Genomic DNA, 13964 nt, shown 5'->3' on the forward strand with positions numbered 1-13964 from the left:
TTATAACAACAGCTCTTTATTACATGGATTCAAACACACAGCAGACCAATCATGTTCCCTGACATTTAACAATCACATTCAATAAAAGCCTTAGTGCATTCCTCAACACTCTTAATTCTCAGGGGCTTCTTTCGAATTCCCTTTACAAAGCCTTGCACAAAGAAGAAGTTAAGCACCTGTAAGAAAGACTGTTGTTAGCAGTAGTTCTATGTTATAATTTTCATCATCATCAATAAACATGCAGTTTCTTCCTTCTGTGTACATGGCATTGTAAAATGGGTGCTAGACTCTGCTTATGGTACAAAGTTTATAAATACAATATACCAATACAAAGTTGAAGCCATTAAAAAGAGCTTAATAACAATGACTAGAAGATAATGAAATCTGGAGTGTTGATGGAATCTGTGAAGAGATTTAGGAAAAACACACAAACTCAAACATGACAGTAAACGTTTTACTTGGGAAGGAGACGGGACCATTTTGTGTGCTGCTGACAGGTTTTCTAAGTTGCTCCAAGTTTACTTTCTTTCTGCTATTATCTTTAAATACTGCAACGCATTGTGAGCTGCATCACTCTGTGCATTGCCGCAGGAGATCCCAGAGCCGTGACAAACTGTGATGGGACTGGTGGACAGTTCAGCGAGACACTGATACTGTCCGTTGGCACTCAGTTCTTCTGTAATGACACATTCAAGCATGATGGTTAGTCAGTGTATATAAAGTATATCTTTTGTATAAACAATACAGTTTTTGTCATTGCTGTTCTCTGTAAGCATCCATGGTAGTAGGCTATTCCACTTACTCATCACCTTTGTCATTCTTGTACAAACAAAAACCAAAACACAATTGCTCAGCTATAGCAGTTCTCAGACACAGATGTGCTTCATAATCACCTGAGGGAACTTTAAGGAATACAGGTGTCCAGGCCTCACTCCAGCCTGCTCAATCAGAAATGCAGATTGGGGCTAACAGTAGCCAACTTCTTGCATTAAAAAAAAAAAAAAGCTCCCAACTCAATTCTAATATGGCTAGTTGAACAGCATTTGCATTTTACTGAACCATAGCTACTTTTTTAGAGGGGGAAAAAACATTTACTAGAAGACCGGGGAAATTGGATTTTTCGTTATGAAGTCTAGGGTTATCTTCAGTAGACATCTGAACCAGGAAATACATGGTTCAGGATAAGACCTCCTTTGTGCCTTCATGTTCTTTGATTATAAATCAGTGCAGAGAGTCTAGTTCCATCTTGTGTATAGGTTAGGATGTTTTAAAAACAATACCTAAACCCAGGAAATAAATGTTCTTCCCGTCAACTGATGAATCACTCTTATTAAAGATAATTAAGTAAGACAAGGGAAAGAAGTAGAAGCACGTGAGTTATGATTTCTTTAAAGTGGTTGTGATTACCTGTTATTTCAGTTAGAGTCAATATAGTGGAAAATATCCAGATACAATGGGATTATTTAAGGCCTGCAGAGGGTTTCTAGTTATAGCATCTAGGTGTTTTGTTTTGTTTTAAGTTAAAATTCACACAAAATTAACCATTTTTCAAGTGAATTCTTTGGTGGCAGTTAGAATACTCACAATGGTGTGCAACCACCGCCTTATCTAGTTACAAAGCACTTTCATCAGTTCATCACTTAACACCACAGCCGTTAAGCAGCAGATCCCAATCGGCCTGCCCAAAACCCCCACACCCACGCTCCCAGCCTCAGCCCCTGGCAACCACCAATCTGTGTTCTGTCGCTATGGATTAACCTAGTCTGGATATTTCATATAAATGGAATCATATATTAAGTGACCCTTTGTGTCTGGTTTCTTTCACTTAGTATGTTTTTAAGGTTCATCCATGTTATAGCATATATCAGAACTTCATTCCTTTTCATGGCCAAATAATATTTCATTGCATGTATACACAACTGATTTATCCATTATCTGCCATGGACACATGGGCTATTCCCACCTTTTCATTATTGTGAATAGTATGGCTATAACCGTGTATACAGGTATTTGTTTGAATACCAGTTTTCAATTCTTTTGGGTATATACCTAGTCGAGTTACTGAGTCATAAGGCATCTCATTTGAGGATCTGCAAAACTGTTTCCCACAACAGCTGAACCATTTCACATTGCCATGAGCAATATATGCAGGCTATAATTTCTCTGCATTTATTATTTTTTTCATTATAGCCATCCTCGTGGGTGTGAAATGATACCTCACTATGGTTCTGATTTGTATTTTACTGATGACTAATGATGTTGAGCATCTTTTCATGTGCTTGTTGGCCATTTGTCTATATTCTTTGGGGAACATCTAGATTCTTTTGAAGGTACTTGCATAGAAGTTAGCCAAATTAACTGACTGTGGTTTTCAGACTGCTGTCCTATATTTACAAGAACTACTTAGTTCTTAAAATCATTAAGAAGTATTCCAAAAGCATCATTAATTCATAATCTAAAAAAATCAAGTTTCCTTCTTTTCCTAGATTTAAAAACTTCCCTCGTCCTCTCCATGACACGGCTCATTCATCTGTCTCCAACATCCAACGAAGTACAGACACTTAATAAGTATTTGTTGAATGAATAGTCTCCCATCAGTCACTTTTTATGACCATCTGTTTGCACTAAATTCTTAGGTTTGGCCTCATTCTCAGTATATTAGGACACTGCACTTGAACCATCATCATTCAATGTTAATGTAGCAGAAGTTCTTTTAGTCCCTAAACACCCTACTTTCTCAGTGCTAGTAGCTCTCACAAGGTAGGTCCTCACAGCTCACTGAGAACTGGAATAAGAGATATCAAATTCTTCACGTATTACACTGATGTTAAACCAAGACAATAAACGCATGCATGTGCATTTACACACACACACGTTAGCCAGCTTTATAAATTGAATTAGAAAATCCAAACTGACTTGTTTTCCAGTATGTCCGCATTTGTCTATCTAAATGATTAAGGGCTAAAAAGAAGGGAGAACATAACAGCTGGAATGGGATAAGGCTATAAATTGACTGGCTCCCATTTATCTCCCAGAATTAGAATACAGTGACAGAGTGCAGAGAAAGGTCTCGCCCTACAACTTGGTACTTGTACTAGAAATGTGGGTGCCTTTATATTTGTCAATCTGCCCATCAGGACTAGTCCATTGACAGTGTATCTGCAGTCACTCTTCCCCTAATCTGGCTCTACCACTGACTAGCTGTACTATCCTGGGCAAGTTTCTCAACCTTTCTGTGCCTTCCCCCCTTTCTTCACTTATAAACAGAACCGACTTCACAGGGTTAGTTGATATATGTAATGTCCTCAGAACAATGCCAGGCACATAGTAAAACACCATAAATCTCAGCTATTGTTTTTATTACTATAACTATATAGATGTTAGCTATTATTATTACTTATAAGAATGGGACACATCAATTATATATATTATTGCTTGGTAATATAGTTAGAATCCCTGACCACTAAAATCAATTATAATAGAAGTTTTTGTTTCTGCAACATATTTTTAAAAGAAACATGTTTTGGGGTAAAGCCAAAAAAGAAAAATCATACCTATATCCAAATATGTTATATTAAAACCTTGTTCCTTGGCAATTTCACTAAGCAGCTGGATGTAATCTGTATCTGGAATACTGAGGAGGCTTCTTTTCAGTAAGTTGATCTTTTCACCAGGAGAATTCCTCAAGGAATGCCAAGTACATCCTAAAGAATGTCCTACTACATTTGTCTGAAAAACAAGAGATGAAGATTAAGACTCTTAACTAGGACTGGTTTCAAAACTATAATTAGAAGTACTTAGAAGGCACTCACATTTAATATTTTAGAAAGCATGTTTAAATGGACACCGTTTGGTTAACTTTCCAATTTAAACTAGACAACACTAACAAGTATACACATTTAACAGATACCATGATGTTAAGAAAGAAGAAGCATATATAATAATATACTGGAAGTATTTAAAAATACTTTTGTGCAGTACAAATGTCTCTCAGTCGAATTTTCTGATGGTTACACTAAGATGAGTAAGATATTTAAGAGCACTATAAACAAATTTGCAAATAACTGAATCTAACAGGCAATTTACAAATTAAAACATAAAATAATTTTTATGTCTTTATGGTTTCTTGTATTAAATACCATCATTGTAACTGAGAGCTCTGAAGCAGAAAACAAAGAAACTGTAGAAAAGGTGAGAAGTGCATATTGGGTACAAGGGAACAAGTGATTCCAATGAATGGCAGGACGGCAAAGAGCTCTTCTCAGACTTAGATCCAGAACCCAACTGAGCTTGTTTTTCTGTGTTCTTTCTCCTTTTCCTTTTTTCTTTATTCTCCCCTATACCCTTCCCTTTTCACCTATTTTTAAAATGTTTTACATTTCCGTATTTGTTTATAGTTCTCAAATTGCTTTCCTATATTATGCCATTTCAAAACCCAAAGCAACTACTCTCTAAGTAGGGCAACCTATCCTAAGTCTTATTTATTAATGAGCCCCGACAGAGGTTAAGGGATTTTCAAAAGATCATAGGGATGGCCATGCTATAGAACTGAGTAATTTGTAAAATTTACTAAATAAAATTTTACATTTCTTAATTGAAACTTTAAACCAGGGGTGTCAAAACTGCAGCCCGCAGGCCAACTGCGGTCCACAATCCATTGTTAATTGGCCCGCAGCAAATTCCAAAAATATATTTAGTTTACTTAAATAAACCAGGTGAGGCAATACGTACTTCACCTCGAGTGAGTGGCCCGGCTGTTTGTGTATTTTACCGCATATGGCCCTTGGTAAAAAACGCTGAAAAAAAGTTTTGACACCCCTGCTTTAAACAATATATATTTTTAAAAAATCATAATTCATTCATATGATAAAAATAAATTTCCACAATAAGAACAGCTAATGAAGAATAGTCTGTTTTCTGTACCACCCCTTCCCCAAAGACTTCTGTTCCACTCCCTAGAGGTACTCGCTCTTTCGCTCTTAAACATTTCTTCAGTATCCTTCCATAAATATTCCATGCATATTCAAGTACACAGACATAATCTTTTTACACAAAAATGACAGGTTACTTTTCTTCATCTTTTCATTCTTCTCATATTAGTGTACATAAATTCACTATATTTATCTCAATAGCCTCCAACTAAGGGTTTTAGGTTGTTTCCGGTTTCCTGCTTTTATGAATAATGTTACAATAAAACTCTTTTGTACTTGGATGACTTTCTCAGTAGAATAACTTCTAGAAGTAGAACTGCCAAGTCAGAGAACATGTATGCTTTTAATTTTGATAAATAAATCCAAAATGATATTTGGACCACTTTATACCCCCATCAAATGTCTTAGAGAGTGCCTGTCTTCTCATACCCTCACCAACACCAGATATTATCAAACTTTTTATCAATATAAAAGGTGAAATTAGTAGCTTGTTTAACTTGCATGAATGAAGATGAACATTTTTTTCTTTTTTAATCATGTATATTTCTTCCACTTGGTTGTCTTTTTTATTGGTGTGGAAAAGCTTTTTGTGTGGTACTGAAAACAATCCCTTTATAGTCATGTGTTGAAAATAATTTCTTCTCACTCATTTTCCTTTCTTTTCATTGAGATATAATTGATACTTAAGATATTACTTTCAGGTGTACAACATGATGGTTCATGTTGTATATATATTGCAAAATGATCACTACAATAAGCCTAGTTAATATCTATCACCAAACATAAATTATTTTCTTGTGATGAGAACTTTTAAGATCTACTCTATTATCAACTTTCAAATATATATATAATCACAGTTTTTATTCTTGGTTTTATTTACAGTTTGCTGGACAGTATGTATTAAAATTTATGAATCTTGTACTTTACACCTTCTAAGTATAAAAGGCTTTCCCCACGCTAAGATTTTTAAAAAGGAAAGCTCTTCCATGTCTTCTAATACTTACATAGTTTGAATTCTATGTTCAAATCTTTGATCTAGCTGAAATTCGTTTTGGTATAGGAATGTTAAAAATAAAGGAAACCCCATTTAAAATGGAGTCAGGAAGCCCTGAAAAGGGAGCTTTCATGCACTGCCACCCAGACCCCAAACAGTAGGCCATACCACAGCAGAAAGGATTTCTCCTTGCCCAGCAAAACACCTCCACCTTTGTCAATGGTCACCTGAACCTTTTCAGCTGGTTACCTTCAGGTTTGGGCTCCTTGTTATATAGCCCAGCCACTGAGAAGCTATTACTACTCTGAATCCTTTGAAATAGCTCCTCTCAAGTTCCTCTTTTCCCCCTACAAATGCAAGTCCCTCTCCCCTGTTCTTCAGGCTTGCCTATGGTTTGCAATTTCAATTGCAATTCCTATGCTCTTCCTGAATAAACCCGTTTTGCTGGTAAAATAACTGGCTCTTTTTTTTAAGATCAACAGGAATAAGGTAGCAACCAAATATCACACACACACTCCCCTCCCTCAAATGTCTGTAAGTTGTTTGTACATCATTTGTTGAATAATCCATCCTCCACTCATTGATTTGAAATCTCACTGTTGTCATACACTATGTTCCTATATGTATTAGCATCTATACCTGGATTCTCCATTCTATTCTGTTTATTCCTGTACCAATACCTATTTTAACTAGTAAAGTTTTATGGCACAAAAATTCTCTGGTAGGTTAGCACCCCATTTCCCATACTTTTCCTTTTCATTTGTCTTGGTATTTGTGAGAGTTTATTTTTCCAGACAAAATTTAGTAAGCTGTATCAACGTCCAAAATAAATTCTAGCATATTCTGAACGAGACTACATTGCCTTTTCATGTATTTACAATATTAAGTCTTCATATCAAAACTAGAAAGATTTACATTTATTTATTTTCTGTTACATTGTTTCATCTATACCTACAGATATATCTGTTACTTATAAACATGTAACCATGATTGATTTTTTTTTAAAGATACATTTTGAATCAAAATAGGGAATTTTAAGTGTCAATCAGTAATGATTGCTAAATTTTGTCAAGTATCTTTTTGGCATCTATTGAGACAATTATGTATATACTTTTTTCTTCTTTGACCCATTAATGTGGTTAATTATAGTAACCAATTTATTAACCTTGAAAATCCTTGCAATCCTGAAATAAAGCGTACTTGTTTGTCTATGGTATATTATTCTTTTAATGTTCTACTGAATATTTTATTAAGGTCTCACCATAAGGGAGGTTAATCCGTATATTTTTTCTGTTAGGATAGGCTATCGTCAGGTTTTCATGTTAGTGTTATATTGGTTTTAGAGAATAAATTTAGAAGCTTTCCCTATATTATATAAATTTCTGGGAAGAATTTAAATTGCTTTGAAAATTATCTCTTCCTTGAAGATTCCACAGAATTCACTTATAAACGTATCTATGCTTTGTGATTTAATGTCATCTCTGATTCAATTTAAAAAGAAGTAAATGCAATGTTTTATATTTTTCTATTAAAAAAGTAAAATCAAAACTATATTACTTATTTGTGTATACTCTCCGATTTTTTTTTTTTTTTTACAGAATAAGCCCTTATTTTATCATAAGCTCAGTAAGGACACTGCTATAGTCCTCACTTCTCATTTCCCACCTAATATACTACTCTCAGATAATGTATCACAAGACATAACCTCTACCGTTTTCCCCCAAAAATAAGACAAAGTCTTATATTAATTTTTGCTCTAAAAGATGCATTAGGACTTATGTTCAGGGGATGTCATCCTGAAAAATCATCCTAGGGCTTATTTTCCGGTTAGGTCTTATTTTGGGGGAAACACGGTACAACTATCAGAATCTCAAGTAATATATCATGTATAGCCCAATCTTTTAAGCTATATATATCTTAAAAGATATATGTGTATCTTAAAACATACATTATATATATACATACATATATACAAATATCTAGCTGTCTGCTCAGTAGCTTCATTTAGGTATTCTATAAACACTTTAAACTCAATATAGCTTACATTTAGCTCATTATCTACTCCACTCAATTTCTACTCATCTTCTGTGTTCCCATTAATGAATGGTACTACTATCTATTCCGTTGCCATTATTTCCTCCTTTTTCCTTACTCCCCACATCCAATCAATTACCATACTCCCTTCACTTTAGTTTCAGAAATAATTTTTAAGTATACCATTTCTATTGCCACTACCTTAGTTTAGGCCACCATCATTTCTCTTCTGCTTTCTATAATAGCATTCTAGCAGGTCTCTCTGATTCTACTATTCATTCACTCTTCGTGATGCATACAAGTGATTTTCTCTCTAATGTATAAATTAGATCCTGTCCTTCCAGATTAAAATTCTTTAATGACTTTGTACTACCCTCAGGATAAAGTTTAGTCTCCTTAATATAGAAGTTCCTGCAAGATTTAATTCCTCTTTACCTCTCTGGCCTCATGGTTTGAGACTCCCTCCCTCCAACTTTTATGTTCTAGCCATTCCAAGTAAGGGTTCCTAGATGGCATGTGATGTTTTACTCCTGGGTTTCTGCACATGCTCTTTCTCCTTTCTGGAATTCTTCTTTTCTTCTATTCTCATTGTACACATCTCAACTTAGACATTACTTCCTCCAAGAAGCCTTCCCCAAACCCTCATCTTAGTTGTGTGCCTTCTCTTACTCATGTGTTCCTATAGCACCCTCTGTAAGGACCAGTCTGTAGAGTTCTCTTCTCTTTTTCAATAGGCTATAAACTCCTTAGGGGCGGAGACTGTCTTATTCACTGTATGTCAGTACCTAGCACAAAGCTTGGCACACAGTATGAGCTCACTAAATGTTTGCTGAGTGGATAAGTGAATGAATGGACAAAGGGGTGGGAATGCATTGTCAACGTGAAGGCAAAAAAGGAACTACTGGCCTACCATTTTTAGATCCCATGGTATTATTCTGAATTTAACTGTGTCTCTCAAGCCCTCTTACCTGGTCACCCTTGTGATTCTGGCTCAATATAGCAAGCCAATAAAATTGGGGTAGTGTGTAACTAAATAATGAAAGGATTTTTAAAAACTGCAACTCTGAAGTATCTATACAACAAGAAATACAGGAAAGTTTCTTACAGCAAGAGACACTTAATCACATTAACATCACAGCTGTATGATCATCACTCACTAAAGAAATGTGGTTCTCTGGAGAAATATTACTGAATTTGGCCAGAAACTTCTCAGCAGCATTTCGCTTGGCTTGTTTTTTTGATGCCCCCTTTCCTAAATAAAGAAGAAAAAAAAAAGTAGGTTCAGAAAAGAAATTAGTGTCCATAGAGGATGATCAAATTCAGATCGCGCCAAAAAGATGTATACATATTTTAAGTAAGGAAAAAACTATTAAAATTGTAATACTCAATATATACCAATAAGAAAAGACGAATACAAGTCACGTTTGACTTCTGCAATTACAAGAGATGCTCAAAGTGGTTACCATCAGCATCATTTTAATACAGTTTTTTCTTTCTTAAAATGTATACACATTTTTTGGGTACCTTCTCTATATATTGCATTTAATCAGAGAACAACCTCATGGTTTTTATCTACTAGTCTATTCTTTCACTGACCTGACATCTTTGTGATTCATACAGATATTAACATTTTCGAAGGCATTTCTTTTAATAATTTGTCTTTAACAGTTACACTTTCTGTTTTTCTCTAACAGCTTATTTCCCTATGCCTAGTTTTAATGAATTATATTTGGTTCAATTCTGACCAAACATTCAAATTTGTCAAGATACATTTAAAATACAACTCCTCTCAATGTTTATTTCTCACTTACAATTTTCTATAAACTGACAACTATATGGAATTTCTTTAACATGAATAAGAAGGGAATAGGAAATGCTGAAATTGAAAGACACCATAATTTGATCTCCTTCCATGCTTTTGCTTTCTAGATTTAAAAATTTAAACTCCCAGGGAGTTTAAGTAATTTGCCTAACCTGCAAATTAAGGACTGCATCAAGAACACAAGCTGAGGTTTCTGCTTCTGGCCCAGTGTTTTCTGCACTGGCCCATACTACTGCTGGAGGGCAAAAAGTTGATTAATCAACAAAAAGTTGTTAAAACTAATATGCAGCGAAGGTAAAAGTCCCTTTCAAATCACTTTAAAAATGATGAGAACGTGCTAGAGAAGTTAAAATAAGAATCCTCACTAGTACTTTATTAAGTCACTTTTTTCTCATAGTTTATGACGTTTGACAACATAGAAGTTGTTACAATTCAAAAGATAATTTCTAGTATATTTTTATCACACTGTGCTGTTTCGTCATCTAGCCTCTTATGAATCATATTGTTTTCAAATGTAATCTTTTTATACTCCTAACTTCTAGATTAGCTGCTGAAACTCCAAGAGATTTACGATTGTTCTTTTCTCCAAATGATTTTTAAGTCACTAATACATCAATGAAGATTGCTCAGAGTCAATTCATTTATCTTTCCTCTAACAACTCACGATTTAAAAAATATCAAATTAAGAAGTATTCTTAAGTCACATATTTATACTTAAATTCAACCACAAATTTGAGAAGTTATCAGAAATTTCTATGGTCATCCATTATCTGAAAATATTTCAAATGTCTTCAATTTGTGGACCCCGAAAAGAAAGATTCATTTGAGGAGAAGGAATTTATCTGCTGAGATGGAATCCCCATGGTCACCTGAGGGCCCAAATTTTATAAATAGTAAGAACCCAGAGGCCATTTGCTGACAGGGGCTCCTCACGTACTCTGTGTATCAGGAAGAACCTCAGACTCAACTCATGGCTTCCCGCACTATGTCTCACTTGTTTACGCCTTCTGACTCAATCACTACAGAGAAACCCTGGTTTCCTCTTTCTACCAACACACTGAGATCTGCCCCATCTAATCAGAACTGCACAATTTGGGTACCTCATTTACATAAAATGGACCTAAATGGGAACCTGGGCAGGAATTTTCAATATAAAAGGCAGCCTCCCCTTGTATTGGTGGAACACACTTTAGGTTGCTACCTGTATCTGTCTCTCCCAGGCTGTAGTTCCTTTTGCTCAAATAAATGCTTTTAATTATGGTTTATAAATTATCTGAGGGTAAAAAGAAATAAGTACCAGTTTCCATAAATGACTCCAGCCTGCAAATTGTGGTATATTCTCTGTTATGAGCAGGGCCGCCCTCCTGGGAAAGGGTATATTCAGGAAGTCTCCAGCCATGATGAATCGCCAATTCCTAGAAAATCAACATCAGGCTTTAGTAGTAATTTTACAATGCAATGAATGGCTCAATCACATAAATGATATTCTTTCACAATTTTAATCTCACTTATATGTTTGAAAATTTATAATGTATTCTGCAATGGAGAAATGAGGGAAGACGCTATATTTCCCACAGATATTTCTGCATTTTATCTTAGAAGCCCACAGTTACAAAACTGAAGAAGTCTCCCACTATGAATGGTGGTCTTCCATTAAGCCATAGTGAGCTGGGATCAAAAAGTTCAAATAGAAAGATAAACTACTACTGCCCTCTTTGGAAACATCACAGAGGGTATCTACAGGTCTCACTGCCATCAGTTCCTACAGCCTCTCCCCTCCTAGCTATAGACTTCCATACGCACAGCTGGCTGACTACTATATTTGATCAAGAGCAAGTGAGGAGCAAAGATAGCAAACAAACAGACCTGGACGAGGTTGAGAAAAGAAGAATTAAACTACGGAAAAACTCATAGAGCAGGAAAGAGTCCAAAGGACTGGTTGGATAACGGGGACAGGAGTTGTCCAACAGAGCACATGGATAATCGGCAAGGAGGGTATTTTGCACACAGAAATTCAAAGCTGAATATGTACTTTTTGGTAGAATAAGCAAACAAACAAACTTCCCTATTCCTGAATGAGGTTACCCGATTTGGGTTCTTTATAAAGTTCTTCTGTCTCAACAGAAGTAGAAAGAGGTTTCTCACAAGAGTGGCAAGAAATATTCTTAAAGTATAAAACACTCTACCCATGTGCACTGAGGTCCTGTTGATCTCAAATGAAAATTCCACAAACCAAAGGCAGATACTGTGTATGGAAGAAAATCCAAAACATAAATAAGTAGGAAAATAATTTCAAATTAGTGCTGTAATATCTAATGATCATAATGTAAAAAAACAAAATATTACACCATCTTATCTTTAAATACTAATTCCTTGCCTTGTCCCTGTGATATTATCAATTTAAGACATCTTCTTTTCAGTAGACAAAATGCTAAGTAAGGAAAAACTATGCGACTTACCTGTAATGAACCAATAGGATTAAGCTGGTTCTTTGGTTGCTTGGAAGGATCAGGCATCAAGGGGTCAGGAACTGCAAAGCTAAACATTTTTTTAAAGTGTTATAAAACCAAATAATTTTCCTCCAATTATGAAATAAATGACAAGCACTTTCTACTTAACCTTCTATGTCTTTGCTCTTGCTGTTCCTTCTACATGGAATGCCCTTCTCGCTCACCTCTTCTATGAAAATCTGATCTATCCATCAAACAAGGTGTATTTCAAATGCCACCTCCTCTAAAAAGCCTATCCATTTACCCCAATGGAACATAATTTCTCCCTTCTTTGAGCCATTATAACATCTGGTGTAACCCTTTCTTAAGCAAATTATTTTACCATAAATTATACATTCTTACAAATACATGTAATTTGTCCATCCCTCATATGTCTCCTCTGCATAGACTATAAATTCCTTGATGGTAGGACCTATGTATCACTTACCTTCATAAACCTTGTAGTACTTTTTTTATAATATGTGCTCAATAAAATGTATTTAAATAAAGCATACTATTGTTACAACTACACAAACATGGAAGACTAACAATTAGTCAGAAAATTTAGTCTGGCAATGTGAATAATATAGATTGGAAATATAGCTTTTTTTATTCAGATAATTATGGAAGAATTATCTATATCTATATCTTATCTATCTATCTGTCTATCTATCTTTGATATATTATCTGCTCTATGCTAGGACAATTCTCCTAAGATTTATATGTAGCCTGCATAAAATAGGTGGCCTGAATGAATCTGGCTTCTGGTTGTGGGGCTTGTGATTAGGGAAAAAGAGAACAACCTCTTTTAAGTAGTTTGAAATACTAGTTACTTGGGTGATGGGTGCCTGACACTGGATAAGCTGCATTCCAAGGTTACTACCACCTAGGCAACTGAAGGACCATCTCTTCCATGACAAACGAGGTTCAGTTATTGCTACTTCCTCAAGTTTCTTTTCTAACTACCACAATTTCAAGCTTTACATAGGCTGATGAGATATGAATATTCACTTACAATGCTGCATGCCGAAGCTACCCAAATAATTGTGATGGAGAAGTGAGAAAGTCTCTGTATTAAATCAGGCCACTTTAGGCCTCATTACAGCTTAGTAATTCCCATCTTATCTGTCAAGAAGCACAAATATATAGTAAGTGGGTTAGCCTTTTTTGCTGACAAAGTGAAGTGCCCATGTATAGGTAGGACACTAGGTCATTTCTACAAATATACTTAACACTTTGGGTTGACCTTTGGGCTGCACAGAAATAGCATGGCCATCACCAATGAGGGGAAGATCCAATACCTGCCATGCCATTTGGTATATCTAGAAAATTAGCATAAATCGACTACAATGTATGACCCCAGAGAATTTAGCATCATTTTGTGAGATCCAAGGCTTATACTGGTTAGTTCTGAACTATTTAAATGGTTAGAATAATTTTGAAAAACAGAGGAGTACTGCATGAGAACCTAAATACATCGCTAAGTCAAATTTTGCTATGGCTAAAAAAACCCATCCTAAATTTCCACGGGCCTCTGCTGTCAACTATGAGCTGATATACCAGATTTATCCAAGTATACTTGAGTACACGTAAAGAGAAGCAACTAGAACCGAGGGACACTACCTTATGATACATGAGATGCTCCCAGACCAATACTCTTTCCAAAGTAACTAAAGCACCAACAAAATTTATTT

At 35.2% G+C, this 13964-nt stretch overlaps 1 protein-coding gene across 4 annotated transcripts in view; it reads right to left on the minus strand.

Annotated features, from left to right (window-relative positions):
* PRKRA (protein activator of interferon induced protein kinase EIF2AK2) overlaps positions 1–13964 on the minus strand; it is an 18820-nt gene continuing 4856 nt past the window's right edge. For 3 of the 4 annotated variants that reach the window (XM_074338678.2, XM_019739317.3, XM_088794495.1), the window contains 5 exons: positions 12241–12319; positions 11079–11196; positions 9117–9211; positions 3555–3729; positions 1–676 (listed from right to left, as the gene is read on the minus strand). In XM_074338678.2, coding sequence (XP_074194779.1) covers positions 519–676; positions 3555–3729; positions 9117–9211; positions 11079–11196; positions 12241–12297 — 603 coding nt within the window. In that variant the 5' untranslated portion in view covers positions 12298–12319 and the 3' untranslated portion in view covers positions 1–518. Of the gene's footprint in view, positions 677–3554; positions 3730–9116; positions 9212–11078; positions 11197–12240; positions 12320–13285; positions 13396–13964 lie in introns of those variants that run through there. The other variant, XM_088794496.1, reaches the window with a different exon arrangement.

The sequence above is a fragment of the Rhinolophus sinicus genome, chromosome 17 (assembly GCF_057876585.1).
Source record: "Rhinolophus sinicus isolate RSI-liver-muscle chromosome 17, RSI-T2T, whole genome shotgun sequence".
NCBI classification, from domain to species: domain Eukaryota; kingdom Metazoa; phylum Chordata; class Mammalia; order Chiroptera; family Rhinolophidae; genus Rhinolophus; species Rhinolophus sinicus.